At 33.3% G+C, this 14,336-nt stretch overlaps 1 protein-coding gene across 3 annotated transcripts in view; it reads right to left on the reverse strand.

The window, feature by feature from the left end:
- The window catches only part of LOC106063730 (thyroid receptor-interacting protein 11-like), a 77,854-nt gene that overhangs the window by 59,642 nt on the left and 3,876 nt on the right, over nucleotides 1-14,336 (reverse strand). For all 3 annotated transcript variants that reach the window (XM_013222180.2, XM_056022184.1, XM_013222178.2), the window contains exons 2-4: nucleotides 9,869-9,945; nucleotides 8,951-9,061; nucleotides 2,459-2,582 (exon numbers count right to left, since the gene is read on the reverse strand). In XM_013222180.2, the coding sequence (XP_013077634.2) occupies nucleotides 2,459-2,582; nucleotides 8,951-9,061; nucleotides 9,869-9,945 (312 nt within the window). The remainder of the gene's footprint in view (nucleotides 1-2,458; nucleotides 2,583-8,950; nucleotides 9,062-9,868; nucleotides 9,946-14,336) is intronic.

Below are 14,336 nucleotides of genomic sequence, written 5' to 3' on the forward strand. Positions count from 1 at the left end.
TTCTAAATCTAAAGTAATTAGCTATGCATTTAGTCACTAGCGAGGTGAAAACGAAGGTGGCGTTGCTCTATTCGTGTGCAGTGATGCAGAAAAGACATGACAGTATGAGACGTGAGTGAGTGGTAAGGACACACTCAACAGAATTGAATAGTTGCGTTTTTCTCTTAAAGCACCAAAGCAGACAAATGAACAAACCAAAATTAAAACATCAATTTTAACAATAAATTCCAATGTAATAACGAAATCTCAGATACCAATGTATTGCTGAAAAAAAAAATTTTAACGGAGGCCACAGTTTTCTTTCCAAACAGCATGGCATATTTAGACGTAGATACGAAAAGGCTGCCCTAAGCTATTTGAGACATGATCCCCTTATAAGTCTACATATTAGATGTCAGTGCTAAATATTTCTAAAGGGCTCTGAGTTTGTGCTACCTAGAGGCAAATCCAGCCCTGAACCGGCGTAATAAGCTCCCCATTCTATTTAAAATAAAAATGTTCCCTTTCATTTTCCATAAATCAACGGCCAGGCGTCTTTCTTTTTTAAACTGATTAATATTATAGCAGGATCTTGAGCATCTTTAGAACAAATAGGGCAAACAAATAAATAGCTAATTTATAAAGCAAGAAATCCATGTCTAGTTCCGGTTTATTTGTCATCAATACATTTCGCGTTTTTTTCCTAATGAAAAAATGATAATACAACTGATAAGAGTAGATTGTGAGGCTAGAACTTGCAAATAAAATTGTACAAACTACCCAGCACAAAGTGATCGAGAAACACGCGTGTTTGGGTCTACAAAATAAAAGCCCACACACAATGTCCGGACATAATCAATGCCTCGATTGGTCGATGCAAAGAAAAAGGGAGAGAGGAGGCAGTGGCGTAGAAATTGATTTGGGGGCCCGATGGGCTCGGCCTCTTTAGGAGCCCCTACATTTCGAAATTCGACATCATGACATGAGAAAATGGCTTAATATTTAATGTAAAAACAAATTTCGGACACTAATTTGCCCGCCCCCTCAAGTGGGGGTCCCGGGGGGGGGGTGATTTTTTAATTTGGAGGCATAGGTTTGAATCCTGGATGACTTAATCTTGGAATTTCATTAAACGAAAACTGATACCAGTATGTGAAGGAGATAAACGGTTTCTCAATTTAAAAAGAAAAAAAAAATGTAAAAATCTATATCAACAGCTGCATTATGATCCGATGGCCCGACAAGATCTATATCAACAGGTGCATTATGATCACAAGGCCCGACATACCGACAAGATCTATATCAACAGCTGCATTATGATCGCAAGGCCCGACAAGCCGACAAGATCTATATCAACAGCTGCATTATGATCCCAAGGCCCGACAAGCCGACAAGATCTATATCAACAGCTGCATTATGATCCCAAGGCCCGACAAGATCACGAGATCTAATGAGAGAAATGTGCCAAAAAATAAAGCAGCAGTCCATTGAATACATTCTTCAGAGACGCTGAGGAGTGAGGCTGCATCCAACACAAGTCAAGCCCTCACATGGAATTCCCAGAGGAAGAGACGGCCCATAAATACATGTCACTGAGACTTGGAAGCAGATGCCAAGCAAATGGACAAGATGTGGGGACAGCTGGAAAGACTCGTCCAGAACCAAGATGCTTGAAGGAAGTTGGTTGGTGGCCTATACCCCAGATAGCACCACATTCAGAATATAGGGAGCATAATATTGGATGACAAAGACATATTCCCATCTAGAGTGTTACTATCTATCGTGGAACATTAAAATTGCATATTGCACTTAAGCAGGTCATTCTGAAAGAATAACAGTTACTAGACACTACAAGCTTGACTTTTAACTTACAGACGTTTTGTTTGAAGGCCGACGCCATTGCAGCCTCGACCTATGACCCTGCACTTGAAGAAACATTTTACGACAATCTTAAATAACTTTTTTATGTGCAAAAAAAAAAAAAGGTTGGGGTGGGTGGATTTGACGATTTTAGTCCTCACATTTAAGTGTACGAAGCTAAGCTTATTATAATAAAAATAGTTGAACTCTTAAAGCCCTATAGTTCCCCTTTCAGACCTTGCTGTCTATAGAGCAGATGATGTAAAGTTCATCTGTTTCCGTGGCCTACGATTAACGAGGGTGTCATGTGGCCAGCAACGACCAACCGCCTTTACTTTTCCCAACTAATGTCAGGTACGTATTAGAGCTGGGTGGACTCAGAGGCGCCCGAAAATCCCGAAATTAAAAACTCCATTCTTCACCAGCCATTGCAGCCTTGATCTATGACCCTGCTATTGAAGAAACACAACTTTTTTGTGTGTGAAAAAAAAAGGGGGGGGGGATTTCAAGATTTGTGTCCTCACATTTAAAGTGTACAAACCTTATGCTTATTATGATGAAACTAGTTGAACTCTTCAAAGCCCTATGCAAGAAAGAAAACGTAATTAGATCTACTTACTAACAGATGAGAAGTCATGGTCAGCCCATGTCTGGTCATAGTCCCCTTGTTGTGTGGTCAGCTCAGTCCTAACATGTTGCTCCAGCAGTTCATGGTGTTGTAATTTTAAATTGTTGATCTCCTTCTGTAAGTACAGTCAACGGGGTGTACAGTAAACTACATAGTACATTAAAGTGAATTATAGAGATACGTAAAGTACACAGGTGTACAGTAAGCTAACTCGTACATTAAAGTGAATTATAGAGATCTTGTTTTAACTTAAAAGTGAGGAGCTGATTAAGTGTCATTTTAAGATTCAGACTTTAAATTCTGATGTAACAGATACAAGTGTACTGATGATGTAACAGATACAAGTGTACTGATGATTTAGTAGACATAAGTGCACTGATGATGTAACAGATACAAGTGTACTGATGATTTAGTAGACATAAGTGCACTGATGATGTAACAGATACAAGTGTACTGATGATTTAGTAGACATTCTTCTTCTTCTAGCCAGCTTTATTGCTGCTGAGCTGTAAGCTCTTTTGCAGACTGTGCCAAGGAAAAAAAGTGTGCTGTTTTCTTCAGCTGTTCAGCACTACCGTAAAGGGTGTTGGTTATATTGGGCTGTAGTGGAAGTAGGGTCTGCCTAAGGTGGATTAGGGAGGGGCATTCAAAGAGGAGATTTAGTAGACATAAGTGCACTGATGTTGTAACAGATACAAGTGTACTGATGATGTAACATATACAAGTGCACTGATGTTGTAACAGATACAAGTGTACTGATGATTTAGTAGACATAAGTGCACTGATGTTGTAACAGATACAAGTGTACTGATGATGTAACATATACAAGTGTAATGATGATGTAACATATACAAGTGTAATGATGATTTAGTAGACATAAGTGCACTGATGATGTAACAGATACAAGTGTACTGATGATTTAGTAGACATAAGTGCACTGATGTTGTAACAGATACAAGTGTACTGATGAGGTAACATATACAAGTGTAATGATGATTTAGTAGACATAAGTGTACTGATGATGTAACATATACAAGTGTACTGATGAGGTAACATATACAAGTGTACTGATGAGGTTACATATACAAGTGTACTGATGTTGTAACAGATACAAGTGTAATGATGATGTAGCATATACAAGTGTACTGATGATCTAACATATACAAGTGTACTGATGAGGTAACATATACAAGTGTACTGATGATGTAACATATACAAGTGTACTGATGATGTAACATATACAAGTGTACTGATGATGTAACATATACAAGTGTAATGATGAGGTAACATATACAAGTGTACTGATGAGGTAACATATAAAAGTGTACTGATGATGTAACAGATACAAGTGTACTAATGATGAACACCTGATGCTCTAAATAGGTAGATATACTTATGAGCATTCAATGATAACATGGGATAGATAAGACTAAAAGATTATGTTCTAAAGTTTCCCATGACATTCACTGCTATAAAGTTCTCTAGGACATTCACTATTACAAAATTCATTGTTACAAAGTCTCCTTGACATTCAATTTTTGTTTAAAGTTCCCAATGAAATTCTTTGTAATAAAATTCTCAATGACATTTATTGTTATAAAGTTTCCTATGTCATTCACTGTAAATAAAGTTCAATTTGCCATTTAGTGCTGCAGTTTCCTATGTCATTCACTGTAAATAGAGTTCAATTTGCCATTTAGTGCTGCAGTTTCCTATGTCATTCACTGTAAATAAAGTTCAATTTGCCATTTAGTGCTGCAGTTTCCTATGTCATTCATTGTTATGAAGTTCCATATGACTTACACTGTTATAAAGTTCCCAGTGACATTCATTGTTATAAAGTTCCCTATGAAGTTTATTGTTACAAAGTTTGCCATGACATTTTTTGTTATAAAGTTCCCAATTAAATTCTTTGCAATAAAATAAGACATTCACTGTATTAAAATTGCCTATTACATCCACTGTTGTAAAGTTCCCTTGGCAAGGCAAATGAGATTGTTGGAAGCATGTGGGGGTCATTGGAAGAGTCCACAGAAGTTTGTAAACCCTTAGATAGCATACATAAACAAATAACAATGTTATACTTGATAAGCCTGATGATAAGCCTGACGATATGCCTGAATGAAATATTTTGAAAACAGTCAAATATTATTCAGTCAAATTAATTTACATTGTAAAAATGTTATTTTTAGATGCTATAGTCAAGTTATTTAGGAGTTAAGGAACTAGTTCAGGGTATTCCATGAAGAATGTTTACTATATAGGACTGAACTAAGTGTGAGCAGAGAGAGAGAGCTACCCAGAGGCAGCCATTAATACACAGCTGGATTTAGACAAACAAACACATTAACCCCCAGATAGAACCATTAGGGCAAACATCAAAGTCAATATCCAGGCTAAACCATTGAGAACAACTGTACTGTATCAACCACATAATAGATTAGCCAACAGAAAATGTCTAAATATTTGTACAGTCAGATGTGATCATTATTAGTCTTTTTGTCCAAACACAAATTCACATAAAAAAAAAAAGGAACCAAAAAAGAAACAAAAAAAACTAATGTCATGTGACAACATAATGATAAAGAAATGTTTGTTTCAGTTTTTGTTCACAGCGCAATTAGTTCCAATGTTGTATTTACATAATGTAAAGAATATTAATCTTCTAAATACTTCAAAAACTTAGGAACAATTTCCTTCTCTTAAATATAGAAAGTGACAGTCATACTTTGGCTTCAATATAATAACTTTTATTATCCTAAGGATGTTTTTTTTTCACAAATATACATTTTAGATAACAATTCAACAATATTTAATAAATACTATGACAATTTAAATCTAAACATATGTGAATTTATGTTAACTTTCATTCAAAAATCAGCCAAACTCTTTACAGTGGTGAATTTTATTATTTCTTTTATAATTTATCCAGCAAGATTACAAACAAATGTTTGAGTTTGATTTTTTGTGTGTGTGTGTGTGCAAATGGTGACTTGTGCCGTCTTTGAGATGGTAAAAAAGATAAAAATCCCTATAAGAATTTTTTAAATTGTAAATATTTAGGATTTGTAATTATCAATGCAATAGAAAATGCTGTAGTGTATCTGGGATAGTCTTATAATTCTGCAAAATCTTTAGGAGAAAAAAAAATTGCATCTCTGAAGCAATCTGTAAAACAACTGAAAAAGTTTAGAAGTTTTTATTTTACTTTTGATTTTTCACAATTGCTCAATTGGAAGATCTGTTGTGTTTTTTTTTTGTTGTTTTTTTCAATTAAACTTTGGCGATAGCCAAATGGCACTATGAACATAAAGTAGCCTGGGTGGCATAAAATTAAATAATTTTAGACATAGAACCAAGAAGAGTGATATTTCACAAAAATGTCTGGAAAGGAAAATACTTAAGCTGTGGCTACCTATAGCATTCTAATTAAACTTAAAGGTCATAAAATATAAAAGTTTTTAAAACATAATTCTGAAGCCAAAATAAAAAATAAAAAATTAGAAAGTAGCCTAAAAAACAACATAAAAATTATAAAACAATAATAGATTTAGTAATATTTGGTATGAGTTTTGGATAGAGTTAGGGTTTATAATCTAAGACAGAAGCTCAGACTGAAGACCAAGAGTTAATCCAGCTCTAAAAGGGTGCCTGACATGAACTATGAAAAGTAAAGATGACTGGTATCTGGAAACACCACTGAAAAACCCTGATATATGTGTGGCCTAAGAACCCTACAGAATGGAATAAATGAACAAATTACAGTCCATTTCCCTGAGGGCAGTAACCTGAACCCATCTAGGATATGTATTGTTGTATATTAAATAGAGCTAGTGCCTAAATATTTCACAAGTAAGATGGAGCTGTAAGAAACCTAGTGTTACATACAGGATTCAATGAGAAACGAAAAAGCTAATTTAAAAAAATCCCTAGTACAGCATTCATGTTTAAATTGTATCGTTTTATTTGATTTAAGTACTACTACTGTGGCTTAGGAATCAATTGAACTCAGCAGACGTGATTTCTAGCAAAACAATAACAAGCAAAATATTTGTAAAAAACTTTTTTTAAAACAAGGCTTATATTAATTATCTAAGGGAAAAAATGCAAAATCAACACCATATGTCAATACTGCAGGTTTTACTCCTTTTTTTAAAAACAAAATTAATTACTCATAATTGATAACTAATTGGTTAATTTTTTTTTAAAGATTCATGAATTGTCATTGACTATAAATAATTGTTCAAAATTTCAACTTCATCCTAGAATGGGAAGTGGGAGAAAAAGCCTATAAAAGTTTTGTACCGGACAGATAGACGGAGTGAGTTACTCAGATGTTTGACAAGGTAGCTCTGAAATTAAGCAATGTATAAAAAAAGTCTGAAACTGAAGTAGCCCGCTGTCAGGGGGTACAAACAGGACTCTAACCTGGGGGCGCTAAGAAGGGGGAGCCCCTTCACATATTTTACAAAATGTTTTTGACGTATTTGGAAGATCAATATTCTTTATATTATATATAATACAACAACACATTTGAAGGTTTATGGTAGGGGGTGGGGGTGAAAAGAAGAAAGAGCCTACACATCCAGTTGTCTGGGCCCAGTAATTTTTGATGATGAGACTTGATGCTATAGTCTCATTGGGCAAAGTCTGCAAAACTTCAGAAGATTTTGTTTTTTTACATCATTTAAAAGACTATCTATACATTACAGTAGATCCACAAAATTGATACGCATTTAATTAGTCACACTGTTTTCTAAGTGCACAGAAATTCTAAAAAAGAAAACAATGTACAACCAGCCCAAATGTGCAAAGCTTGCTGTTAACTGTTGGTACATAAAGTACTATCATCGAGATTCATAATGAGATGTTCATAAGGGCTTTTAATGTACATTTCACAACCACACAGCTAACTATAGGATGTATAAAGACCCGCCTATATGTCCATAGTTTCCGCTATGATATGTTTATGAGTAAAATAAAATTTGTAAACCCTGCACCTTTGTATACTCTGCACAGCCGCCACTCGCTTGTAAAAACTTGTATAACCCAAAGATTATGTGCACAAAAATACGGTACCCGTTTGAGCCACTTCATCACTAATGACATGTGTATGAAAATAGAAGATTGTATAGTTTTGTACTTTTTGTTTCAAAGTTACTTTAAAGCGGCGACATGTAAAGGGGACTAATTCAGCTTAAACCACCACCTTAATAAAGTACTATTTCTTTACCTTGTTCAAGATACCAAACAAAATAATTAATTCCCAACAGTACATTAACTATTTTGGTTAATTTTAAATTGATATTTGTGTTGCCGTGAAATAATTGTGCAAAATTTCAGCTTGATCCGAGATAGAGTGTCAGGGAAATAAGGTAAACAAACTTTTTACCAGACAAACAGAGTGAGTTGATATAAGCTTTGGAAAAAAAAAGTTTTCTCTTATACAGTAAACAAGAAATAGAACTTAAAGCAACAACAAAAACATTGGTCAATTAGTTGATAAACTAATGTCCTCATTTCAAGATCTGTTGAATGCTTTGAGAACTTCAAATACTAAAAAAAAATTTAAAAAGTACATGCCCCACCTATCTTTGTCATACTTTGCAAAAAGAGTCTTTCCATAGAATGTACTGTTGTGGCTCTTCCACCGTGTCAAATACAAACAATGAAATAAACAGGAGGTAACTTTCAGACACCGGCGAAATGCCAAAACAATCAAGATAGGTAGTCGACACTAGTGTTAAAATAGGAAACACTTTTAATCCTCAAGAAGGGATCCATCTAATGTCCTCTGTTACTAGCCGTCTGGATATAACTTCTTATTTTCACTGCTCTAATGAAAAACGTCTTGTTGATAGTGTCGAATAGAGCGTTCTTACTTTTTAACAAACTTTACGTCATCGTCGCTAAGTAAAACTTTTCCCCTATTCCCGAAACAAATAACTAAATCCTTATCATGTCATAACAGTATACATTGTATTAAGTCAATTAAAATATTAAGTTACATTCAACATTTTTAGATTATATTTATAGTGAGAAATTCTATAGCCAGGCATTTTTAGCTCCACGAAACTCTTTTTTTTTTCACAATCCAAATATAAAAGTTTGAATGCAACAGAGACAATAAATATCACATTTATCATTTTATTTATTTATTTATCATTTTTATTCGTTAATATTCTTTCCCTTATTATCCATTGTAAAATGCCCAGTACATGAAATAAGTAGCCGAGTTCCTGAAGAGGACTGACAGCTGAGCTATCCAGGGGGGTAACTTTGGATGTCAATATATTAACTCTTCACAGCCTAAGAATTATTTTCAAAATTTGTTATCACCCTCTAATATGATCATGCAAGGGATAGCTTTTTCCAAAAATTGAAAAAAAAAAAACAAACAAACAAACAAAAAAAAACTTCTCTTTCCAGAACAGAGCAAACAAATGTACATTTATTAAGTATTAACACTATTAGATAGTTTACCTCTTTGTCTTCCAATAGTGACCTATACTGAGAGGTGATTGCATTGATCTGAAGTTCTGATGTCTCTGCTTTCTCTTCCAATTCTCTATTGAGTCGCTTGAGACGTTCATTCTTAATACAGAGAAAAGAGAATAAAACAAATTTAAGAAACTTCAAGCTAACAAACTTTTTTTGTAGCTATTGAGCTTAAAATAATAATTTCATGACATCAACCTGTCAATTCATGAGGAAATGCAATTAAATTATCTTAATTGTGGTTCTGGCCAACTCGAGATGAACACCGATTGGGAACAAAACGGTAAGGGACTAGTCCTTCCATAGTGCTCTGGCAAGAAACTGCTCTGGACAACCAGATCATTGAACTAAAATCTTTTTATGGATTTTATTGAAGCTTTTGATAAAGATGTACAGATTGTTTCCCCTTGTTCTGTCTTTGAACATTCAATGTTATCCATTTTCCTCCCCATCTACCCATGTTCAAACTGTACTTCACATGGTAGCCGCAGTGGAGAGCCTTTAAGTCAAAATCACCTGAAAGGTGAAAGTGATCATTAGTGGCAGGAAATTAAAACCATATCTTCATAACCATGTGAAAGTTTTTTCAAACAACACTCTGAAAGGTTCGGTTCAAATCCCAATGGAAACTGACATTTTTTTTGTGTGTAAAAGTTGAGAGATACTAACAGATCATTGTGCTGGCTATGACCTTTGTTAAAACATTGGTCAAAGAAAAATTGGACAATCCTTGATCTAATGATCCTCTTGTCTAGTTGCGGAACTGAGATGTGTACTTCATGCAGAAACAAATCATTTTCTTTCACATCCCTTTCTCCACCTTACCATCAAGAACTTTAAATTATGTCAATGGTGTCTGCCTAAAAGTTCAAGTTATGTATATAAAAAAAAACAACAGCTCACCTCATGTTTTAAAGTTGACAACTGCAACTCTTGCTGTTGTATCTTTTCCTTTGCAACCTGCAGCTCAGCCGTAGGATCTAATGATAACACAAAACAAAGGTAAAAAAAAAAGGGAGCAGATCTTAAAAATAATTCATCAATACATCCAACAATGGTCTCCCTTTGAAATCAATTCTTTACAACCCAATCAACACTTGTTGCAAGCCTCTTAAAGTAGTGTCCCTCTTTATATCCAGGTCAATACACAGATAAAAGCCTGCACCCCTCAATGAAAACACTTTTCCCTTTAACCAAATAAATCATTTAAAAAAAATGAATATTGAGGAAACTTCTCATCTATTTGAAAAATGGCTTTAAAAAAAAAGGTTAACAGTTAACAGTTTTTAGTTTGTAACTGAGTCAAGTTAATAACTTTTTTATTATTCTATTATACAAATGTCTCAACTAAAAATAACACAATCAAACATCTATAAGAGTTAAATGTAACCACAGCAATGAATATTACAACTGTTCTTTACTTGATGCAAATCTTGTTTTGGGTCTCCCAGTGTTGGTTCAATAGTCTAAGTTTGACAGGAAACAATACATTCTATATTAGGTCACATTATTTATTATGTTTTTCACATGTCCATATGCATAAATTATTGTTTACAAATTATTATATTCATTATTTTTTAGATACTATATTTGTTTTTTTAGCTTCTTAAGAGTTGTCTAAATAAACTATGGTCTAAATATAAAAGTTTATGTGAATTTTTTAAAGACATCTTCAACATCACATAAGGCAGACATTTCTGATCATGTCATGATCCTTACTCAGCAGACGTATGGTTCTACCAGAGCAGTTAGATGTTCCAGCCTATGACTGACTTCATACTAGGTCATGTGTCCAAAATAACTTTAAAGGCAATAAGTGATGGGTGACAAACTACAAACTACAGCTACTTTCATTTCAGCTTTTCTTAGACTTTTGTGGACAAAACAAAAGTTGAAGATAATAGGAGCCTTATAAAAACTAGACACTACACATCTAACAGCAAAAGCTGATCCTGATAAAGACATTTTTTTTAAAGCTATAAATTTTTTCCTAAATTTAGTAAGCCTTAGATAACATCATAAATTTTATAACCCTCTAATTCTGATCCATTTCAAATAGGGCGGGAAATGTAAACTTGTGCAAAAAAAAAAAAATGTGTGCACACCCAGATCTGGGTAAATCTATTTTATCAGTATGGTAGTTGGCCTGCACCAGCCCAACCCTTAAGGACACAGCAATAAATAGCCAGTGACAGAACCTAAAAGGGGTTGTGGAGGGGAAGGGGGGAGGAAAAAAAAAACCTGCTGGACTTGCTCTCTGAGTCATATAAAAACCAACAGATAAGAGAACCAATGTTGCGGTGGTCACAATGCAGAGATAACAGCTGCCAGTTGCTTGGCTCTGCAAATGTAATATCAGCAATCATTAGCTCAATGGGGAGCCAATCGCAAGCTGTTTTACGGTGTGGACGTGTATCAAGGTGAAACTGTAATGGCGGAGATAAAAAAAAAAGAACTGTTCAAGAACACAGAACAGATGACAAGACCTTCTTTAAGCATCCTCTTGGATAAAAAAGATATCCTCACTTACTTCCAAAGTTTAAGAAAAAAAAAAGAAAATCTTGATTATGTGAATGGATCTCTTTTTCCCATAAAAAGAATGAAAAAAAAGGACATTGATGAGAAGTTATAAAATGCTTTTGCTTGTAAATATCTCTAACTAGTTTCATTCTTTATCAGCGGTCATCGAGAAGTATATAGAACTCTAAATCCATAAAGTGCTGGTTGTGAGTGTGTATGTGTTTTGTGTGTGAATGTTGTTTGCATTTGCATCTATATTTTTGTTACAGTAGTTACGCTGAAATGGTCAATTTAGTCAAACTGAATTTCCATTTGATTGGACCAATAAAAATTATCATATCTTATCTCTAAATGCTAATAAACTTTAAAAGTTTGAATTTTTTTTCTTCAAGTTAAAAAGTCATAAATGCTATTTTTAATAAGTTAGATTAGAACACTTTCTGCATTGATATTTGTGTAAGCAAAAGTTTCCCATTACTTTTCCCCATAATAGTAGACTGTTGTTGCTAGTTGAGCTTTATGCATAACCTAAATGACATGTTAGAAGTTAGTGTTCAGCTTTCTGTTCAAACACACTGAAATTGTTTTACAGATATAATCTATCTAAATGAGCTAACCATTTGAGACTTAGTGAACTGAAAATAGAACTAGCTTGATAATACACGATAAGGATTAGGTGTTTGACACCCTAAGCTAGACTATGATTAGGGTTACAGAGTTCAGTCTAAATCGATAACAGAGAAAATCAGAACCAATTGAAGACTTCATAAAGTGTAATTGTTCTTCTGAATGCAAGCAATAGGTAAAAGGAAATAACTATATAAAAAATGGACTATAGGACATGAAGAGCATGCTTTCATTTCCTGAGTCTTGTTCAATATTTGCTTTACATCAGTGTGTAACTCTGAATCCTAAATCAAATTAGCCAATTTTAGATCAATAATTTGCAGAAACACAAGCACTGAAGAAAAGGTTCATTACTAAAAGGCAATAGGAAATGTGTTTTCCTATTATAAGATACAGACATAGCTTTTAGGAAGAACATTATCTGATAGCCTAAATTTAATAGCAGGTAAGCAAAGAGTTAATATAATGTGGTAGCCCAAGACCATTGTATCAGAAAAATAATCACACAACCAGCCAGCCATTCTTGAGAATCAAGCATCTAAATTCCTATATTTACCTAATTGAAAGCATATAATTTCTTCTATTTTAGCACTCATGATGAATACTACTAAATTTAAACACTTGAAACATTTTTTTTTCAAATTACAGATCAGATATATTGTTTTTGGAAGAGAAAAAAATGCTTCTAACAATAAAATATTTTAATTAATTTTTTAAAAAATTGAATTAGGATCAAAGAAATCCATTTGTTTGAGAAACAAAAACAGTGGAACATAAAAATCAAATGAAGTCACAACACAAATAAAAACATAAATAATTTGAAATAAATATTTAAAATATGGATAAAAATGTGTTAATAAAGGGAAGTAACTATTTATTATTTTTTTTTAGATTTAAAATAGCCTGAAAACTGACATGTATATAGTTAGCATATTCAAGGAATTAAAACAGTCGAATAAATTAATAGTTTCAGAATGACAAAAGAGGAATAATTTATTACATTTTTTAAAATATCACACGAGAAGGCAGGAAAACCACAAAATTAATATTTCTGGCTGATGACATGATAAAGATTGTCCCTCATCTGTTACTGACAGGTATTGTTGAATGAATCACTTCATGGTGAAAACATGTTACAATGTAACATAAAAAGTGTGCCTCAGAATAAAAGACACTAAGTAAGATGATAAGACAATATAAAATGTACTAAAAGAATGAAACTTGACGTTCATCTCATGCATGGCCACAGCTTCATTAATCTGCCTTAACCAAGAAAACTAGCATGACATGCTGGATACATCCGTTGATTTGTTCCCAGTCATTATATTGTTTATCACAGCCAGAACATCTCCGTGTTTTTTAAACTTCCGATAAACAGGCCATATTTTAACGATCCTGCTAACATACTTTTTAGCCATTGAGTTATTGTATCTGTTACAATGAAATAGCCTACTCTCTTTTTCTTTCCTTCTCTTTTTACACACACACAAACACTTTTTGGCCTTTTTTTTTTTATTGCAATGACCCCCCCCCCCCCCCCCCATTTTCAGCTATTTAATTCTAGTTTTATTTTGGCATTGTGTCCTCTAAAAAATATGATGTAAGGAAAATTAAAAATAAGTTTACTTAAGGGGAAAAAAAAAAAGAAAATTTGTTATAAAAATATGAAAGTCTTATTTCTTTTTATGCTTTATATATAAAATGAGGCCCTTTGGGGAAATAATAAAAATAAAATACAGAGGTTTAATAGACAGCTTGCAGCTTTTCTTGAATTGTGTTTTACAGGCTGCAAATCTGTCAAAACCGTGTTTTAGCAAGCACTTAAGTGGTAAAAGGAACGTGTACAAAATTTCATGCAAATCCATTTAATAGTTTATGAGATCTGTTGGTACATACATGAGTGTTATTTGCTATATATAGATATATTAGATTGCATTAACATGCACACGAAACATACATACAAATGTTATATTTAGTTTTTGGTTAATTTGTTGTGGTATATTCAACTCTAGAATGGTTTTAGATTGGAAGAAAGATTTTAAATACTTCTTACAAAGAGCCTGATACTTCACTGATTTTTTCAGAATATGTTTACAAGGAAGGTGTAAACCTACGGAAAATATTATAATTTATAAGAATCATAATATATGACTATGTAATCTAAAATATAATATTTATTGTCTTTAAGATTTGGGATTAGATGTATAGGAGATAACATGTTTGT

This window comes from Biomphalaria glabrata, chromosome 3 (assembly GCF_947242115.1).
Source record: "Biomphalaria glabrata chromosome 3, xgBioGlab47.1, whole genome shotgun sequence".
Lineage (NCBI taxonomy): Eukaryota > Metazoa > Mollusca > Gastropoda > Planorbidae > Biomphalaria > Biomphalaria glabrata.